At 43.9% G+C, this 6,454-nt stretch overlaps 1 protein-coding gene across 1 annotated transcript in view; it reads left to right on the top strand.

Moving 5' to 3' along the window:
- The first annotated feature begins 2,019 nt into the window (after positions 1-2,019).
- Positions 2,020-6,454, top strand: part of LOC106818984 (cadherin-87A-like) — a 5,704-nt gene continuing 1,269 nt past the window's right edge. The window contains exons 1-6 of the mRNA XM_014823646.1: positions 2,020-2,101; positions 2,448-2,482; positions 2,677-2,788; positions 4,168-4,424; positions 5,091-5,188; positions 5,688-5,838. Of these exons, the coding sequence (XP_014679132.1) occupies positions 2,020-2,101; positions 2,448-2,482; positions 2,677-2,788; positions 4,168-4,424; positions 5,091-5,188; positions 5,688-5,838 (735 nt within the window). The remainder of the gene's footprint in view (positions 2,102-2,447; positions 2,483-2,676; positions 2,789-4,167; positions 4,425-5,090; positions 5,189-5,687; positions 5,839-6,454) is intronic.

Genomic DNA, 6,454 nt, shown 5'->3' with positions numbered 1-6,454 from the left:
TGAGTTGTGTGTGGTGCGTGCGTTGCTGTGCGTGTGTGTGCGTTGTGTGGCTGTGTGTGCGTGTGTGGGTGTGTGTCGGGCAGTGTGTGCAGGCCGTGGGTATGCGCGTGTGACGCGCTGGTATTATTTATACATAATTATACATCGTTCTTCAAAAATTACATGCTTATTTTACGGATGCGATGTGTTTACGTATAAAGTCGCCGCGGGGTTATGTCTAAACTCATTTCTATTGATCATAACTTGCGTTGAATAATCGTCGCTCCGTACCTGGCGATACCGGATAGATAAGCAGCAGTTCTGACGCGATTCAGTGTAGAGGGAGAGGAGGCTCATGGAAGCTGGGCAGAGAAATGCAAAGGGCTTCTGAGATCCAAGAGATTGACATCCAGTTAGCTTTTCATATGCGTACGATTTAATCTTAGATCGCCGTCATCATTTGCTAATAATACATAATAGACACCGACATAGTTAGAGACTGAAGGTAAATAGATTCGACAGGCTGAAGACTTCTGCCGTATAACTGCGGAAGAAGATTGCAAAATTACTTCTCTAGAATGGCGTGTCTAGAATGGCTCCTTTCTCATGAATGACAATGTAAATATAAAACTGGTGACATCATTGTGACATATTGATGAAGGTTGACAAGCATCAGATCTCATTTAGCAGGGTATACATAGTTCGCCTATATCTGTCGCCTATTATTTGATTAGTCTCCCGTCGTCTATTCTTTTTCATGTCGGCCTATGTACATCGGTCTCTTGTTATTGCATTCGTCACATAATCGTTCACCATTTCTCTGTCACCATCGTTTGCAAATTGTATCGTTGTTTATTCCACATCGTGGCACTCGTTATCATCATCGTATTCATCGCAACGTTATCATCATCGTTTATCATTATTATCAATGTCATCTATCGTCCGTTATCATCATCGGTATCTATTCACGTTCATCATGCTATCGGTCACCGTTATTATCTCGTATCATATGCACCGTTATTCCATCGTCATCATTATTCATCTCCGTCGAATCTTGTCATCATTATAATCTCTTCCATAATTCGCACAGTTCATCTTTTCCCCAGTTATCTACTCCGTCTTCTGTCGACGTTCATTAATCATGTCGCATCATCGCACTAGTGACATTCATCGTCATCATCGCACCCATTTCATCAGTCGTCCCCGGTTTTCATCGTCATAATCGTCAGCGTTATTATTCATCTTTCTATCGTCCACTTATTATCTCGTCATCATCTCACATTCATCTATTGATTTCATCGTCTCATCGTCACGATTATCTCTCAGTCATCATCACCACCCACACGCCCCACTATCATTACATCAGTCATTGTTATTATATCGAACCATCATATCGTCATCATCATCGTCATCGTCACGGTTCGTATGTCATCGCTGATTGCAGACTTGGCTTGCTGTGTTGTTCTATGAGGTATACGCTGGCGTTCGTTGCAGGACTTGCTGCTTGCTGTGTTGTTCTATGAGGTATCCACGCTGGCGTTCGTTGCAGGACTTGCTGCTTGCTGTTGGTCGTTCTATAGGCTATACCGCTGGCTTCGTTGCAGGACTTGGGCGCTTGCTTGGTTTATTAGGTATCCGGTGGCGATTCGTGCAGCCATACAACCATTGCTGCTTGCCTGTGTTGTTCTTGGATGGTATACCAGTGTTAGCGTTCGTTGCAGGACTTGCTGCTTGCTGTGTTGTTCTATGAGGTATACCACCCCGCTGGCGTATCGGGCGCACCGTTGCAGACTTGTGCTTGCTGTGTTTTAGTTCTATGACGGCTATACCGTGGCGTTCGTTGCGAGACTTGTGCTTGCTCGTGTTGTTCTTTGAGTCACGTGCGCTTTTCGTTGAAGGATTGTGTTGCTGTGGTTGTTATATGCGGTATACATCGCTGAGCGTTCGTTGCAGGACTGTGCTTGCTGTGTTTGCTTTCGATGAGGTCTACCACCAGCTGGCGCTTTCGTTGCAGGCTTGCTGCTTGCGTGTGTGGTTCTTATGAGTATTACACGTGTGGTTCGTGCCCAGGACTTTGCTGTTGCTGTGTTGTTCTATGAGAGTATAACGTGGCTGTCGTTGCGTAGGACTTGCGCTTGCTGTGCTTGTTCTTAGAGCATAGTACACCTAGCGTTCGTATGCGGACTTGCTGCTTGTGTGTTTGGTTCTATGAGGATATAACGTGCGCCGTTCGTTGGCGAGACTTGTCCCTTGCCTGTGTTGTTTATGAGGTTACGCTGGCGATTCGTTGCAGGACTTGTGTTGCCTTGTTGTTCTATGAGCGTTTACAGCTGGGTTCGTTGCGATTGAATGCTTGCCCCCACCGAATCCGGCTGTTGTGCTTCTATGGGTATACGCTGAGCGTTCGTTGCAGGGACTTGCTGCTTGCGTGTTAGTTCTATGCGGTTACAGTGGCCGTTCGGTTGCAGGATTTGCTGAGCTTGCTGTGATAGTGTTCTATGAGGTATACGCTGGCGTTCGTTGCAGGCTTGCTGCTTGCTGTGTGTTGTTCTATGAGGGTATAACGCTGGCGTTCGTTGCAGGACTTGCTGCTTGTGTGTTGTTCTATGACCGGTATATCGTGGCGTTCCGTTGAGACTTGATGTTGCTGTGTGTTCTTATGAGTTTACGCTGACCCCAGAGTATGCGTTGTGGCAGGTGGTGATTGGTGATCCTGAGGAGCGCTTTCGCGTGGACGTCACACACACGGGTGACTCGATGTTCATTCAGAGTAAAGACCTCGACCGCGAGCTGTACCCGCATTACAACGGTAAGCACGCAGGCCTCCCCCTTATATGTTACATATATTACTAGTATATACTACTAGTATTATATTACTATATATAGTGTTATATACTAATGCCATGGTCACGCGTGTGAGTCATAATACCTGACCACATGTCAGCCATCGGGGAAGTATTTTATTAATTAATTATTTAATTAAATGATTTATGTATTCATTTATTCATTTATTTATTTATTTATTTGTTTATTTATTTATTTATTTGTTTGTTTATTATTATTATCATTATTATTCTAGTATTTCAATATGGGACGTGTGAAGAGAGCAGGGTGCCTCTCTACATGCTGCATATACTAACCATAGAAATAATATACTAGATGGACTCGTTTACTAGTGTCTCTATAATATATTTCTATGATACTAATTAACCTATATATACTAATGCCAGGCTCACGCGTGTGAATTGTAATACCCCGTCATTGTGCGAGTGTTTTATTTATTTATTTATTCGTTTATTTATTGATTTATTATTATTAATATTAATATTGTTATTATTATTATTGTTATTATTATTATTATTATTATTATTATCATCATCATCATCATTATTGTGGTATTTTATTATGGGGGCGTGTAGAGAGAGAGAGAGAGAGAGAGAGAGCAGGGTGCGTCGGTGAGCGGGTGGGAATGTTGTTGGTTTGTTCCACGTACGGGGGCAGGAGTCATATAGTAATATAACCTCTAAAGTTTCAGTATACCTCAATGTTTGACGCCCTGACGTTGGATAAAGTGGTTCGCACGGGTTCTACAAACTCCTGAACCGTCCCACACTACCTTGACTATTATGCTCTCACACCGTAGCCTCGTATAGATGCTATAAATCAGGGGGCCCTATTTTTTTGGGGGGGGCCTAATTTGGTCAGAAACAAAATTAATCTTAAAAATAGTCTTAACATTAGGTTTTTCTCGTAGACAGGACCTGTCTATATACACTCCGTATGAGAAACGCACATAACATGACCATTATGTTTCTGTCGACGGGCTATGGTAAATGTTAAGACTATAATGTTTAGACTAATTATGTTTCTGTCGACGGCCTGTGATGAATGTATTGTTAAAACTATAATTATGTTTCTGTTGACGGTCTGTGATAAATCACAGGCCCTTGGAGGCTCAAGTTTCAAGAAGAGTATAAGAGCGAAGCGCAATTAATTCGCTCTTATATACTCTTCTTGAAACTTGAGCCTCCAAGGGCCTGTGGATAAATGTTAAGACTATATAATCATGTTTCTGTTGACGGTCTGTGATAAATGTTAAGACTAACGTTAAGATTAATTTTGATTTTGACGGCGGGCTTCAGTGTTATGATGTGATTGATTCACACCACCGTGTATTCTCCTCTACAGTCATAGTGAAGGCACACAACTGTGTCAACCGCACCGATCGACTTGAGACTGACGTCGACTACAGCGCCACCGACCTGACGCTGCTGCTGGTGCGTGTCAACGTGCTCGACATAAACGACCAGGCGCCAGTCTTCGTCAACACGATCGAAGAGTATGAGGCTGAGTTCAACATGACGTCAGTGGTCAACTACAAGGACTACGTGTCCGGGATCAAGGTCAACAGTCACGTGGGCTCGATTGTGTCCGAGCAGGTCAAGGTGAGGTCACGCGCGCGTGTGTGTGTGTGTGGTGCGTAGTGTGTGTGTGTGTGTGTGTGTGTGTGTGTGTGTGTGTGTGTGTGTGTGTGTGTGTGTGTGTGTGTGTGTGTGCGTGTGTGTGTGTGTGTGTGTGTGCGTGGTGCTGTTGTGTGTGGTGTGTGTGTGTGTGTGTGTGTGTGTGTGTTTATATGTGGTGTCAGTGTGGTGTGTGTGTGCGTGAATGTGTGCGTGTGCGTGCGTTGTCGTGTGTGTGTGTGTGTGTGGTTGTGTGTGTGTGTGTATATGTGGTGTGTGTGTGTGTGTTGTGTGGTGTGTGTGTGCGTGTATGTGTGTTCGTGTGTGTGTGCTGTCGTGGTGTGTGTGGGTGTGTCGTGGCGTGTGTGTGTGTGTGTGTGTGTGGTGTGTGTGCTGTGGTGTGTGGTGTGCACGCTTGTCGTGGCGTGCGCCAGCATTGATTCAATAGAAGCGTTTCAGGGTGTATGACACGCCATGTTTCATTAGAAAACCATTTTTTCCTACCTGCATCTTTTCTAGAAATTAATATTTATAATTGTAAATTTTTTTAAATAAATAGCTATTTCTTAAGTTACCTTAACAATTCGGAACGGTCGCCGACTCAATTCCCATGTCTAATCGCGCGTTTTGCTCTCTCTTGTAATCTTCTAGGCTATAGATGAGGACCTCCCACCGAACAACCACACGCAGTATTCCATCGGGCAGTTCGTGGGAGAACTCAACTACAACTACTGGCTCGAGGAAGACAAGTATGTAGTCAAAAATATATTCATGGACCAGTAGACGTTAATGAGGAGATTTTATAGAAAAACACTTCTCCAGAAACTAATTATTATCAGGTAATTCTAAGGTTTATTAACTAAATAATTATAATTATTAGGGAACTCAGAGGTTCTGAGCGAGGAAAACGTTCCCAATGAAAAGTATGATAAATAAAAAGAGAAATCTTGCTGGCGAACGAATCGGCGAATTGCAGTATGCATGTATAACGCAGTAATTTCACTACAAGACTAAACAACCCCATAATAATGCTTTTTCTTGCTGTTGTTGTTTTTTGTTGTCTAAAGTTTATACTTTGTTAAAGGATTTTTCTAGTAGGTCTACTATTAACATCGATGTAATAAATTTAAATATAAGTAAATAAAACTACTATGTAATAAATAAAAAAAAGCAATAAAGTGCAGAAAATAAAAGCGAATGAAAGAATCTAAACAAGTGAGCATCTCATCACCGGCGCGTGCATTGCAGACGCCCGCCGTTCGTCATTGATCCGGACACCGGTGCTATCAAGCTCAACCACTCACCGAAACCCAACGCACAGGGCCTGTGGCGTTTCATCGTCACGGCAACCGACCCACCGCTAGGAGAAGGCCCGCACAGCACGAACGCCACCGTATGGGTAAGCTAGCCTTTCTACGCCATTTTCTTTTACCCTCTCACCATAATGATCGCCACCAACTGAGTAAGCTTCCTTGTCTAATGCTTTAGGAGAAACATTTTTTAGATAGTCTTATTGGCGTCAACATGGCGGGCGTATTTCTTACGTAGTTAAGTATTAAAATTGTGATTATGGCGAATATATATTTACATACATATATAGTGTGGTTGTGTGTGTGTGTGTGGTGTGTTCTGTGGTGTGTTTGTGTGTGTGTGTGTGTGTGTTTGTGTGTGTGAGAGAGAAAGAGTGGTGCTTGTAGTGTATGTATGTAATGTGTGTGGGTATGTGTGTGTGTGTGTGTGGTGTGTGTGTGTGTGTGTGTGTGTGTGTGTGATGCGTGTGTGATGAGAGAGAGAGAGGAGAGAGAAAGAGAAGAGAGAAGAGACAAGAGAGGAGTGTGTGTGGTGTGCGTGAGCGTGCGCAGTGTGCGTGTGGGTGTGCTTGCTTCATGTGTGTGATGCGAGTAGTGGCGTGCGTGCGTGTGCGTGGCGTGACGTGCGTGCGTGCGTGCGTGCGTGCGTTGGGTGCCGTGGCGTGCGCGGCGTGTGTCGTGTGTGTGCATGCGAATGTGTGTGAG

The sequence above is a fragment of the Priapulus caudatus genome, unplaced genomic scaffold (genome assembly GCF_000485595.1).
Source record: "Priapulus caudatus unplaced genomic scaffold, Priapulus_caudatus-5.0.1 Scaffold2717, whole genome shotgun sequence".
Classification (NCBI taxonomy): Eukaryota; Metazoa; Priapulida; class Priapulimorpha; order Priapulimorphida; family Priapulidae; genus Priapulus; species Priapulus caudatus.
This window is presented reverse-complemented; position numbering and strand designations above follow the sequence as displayed.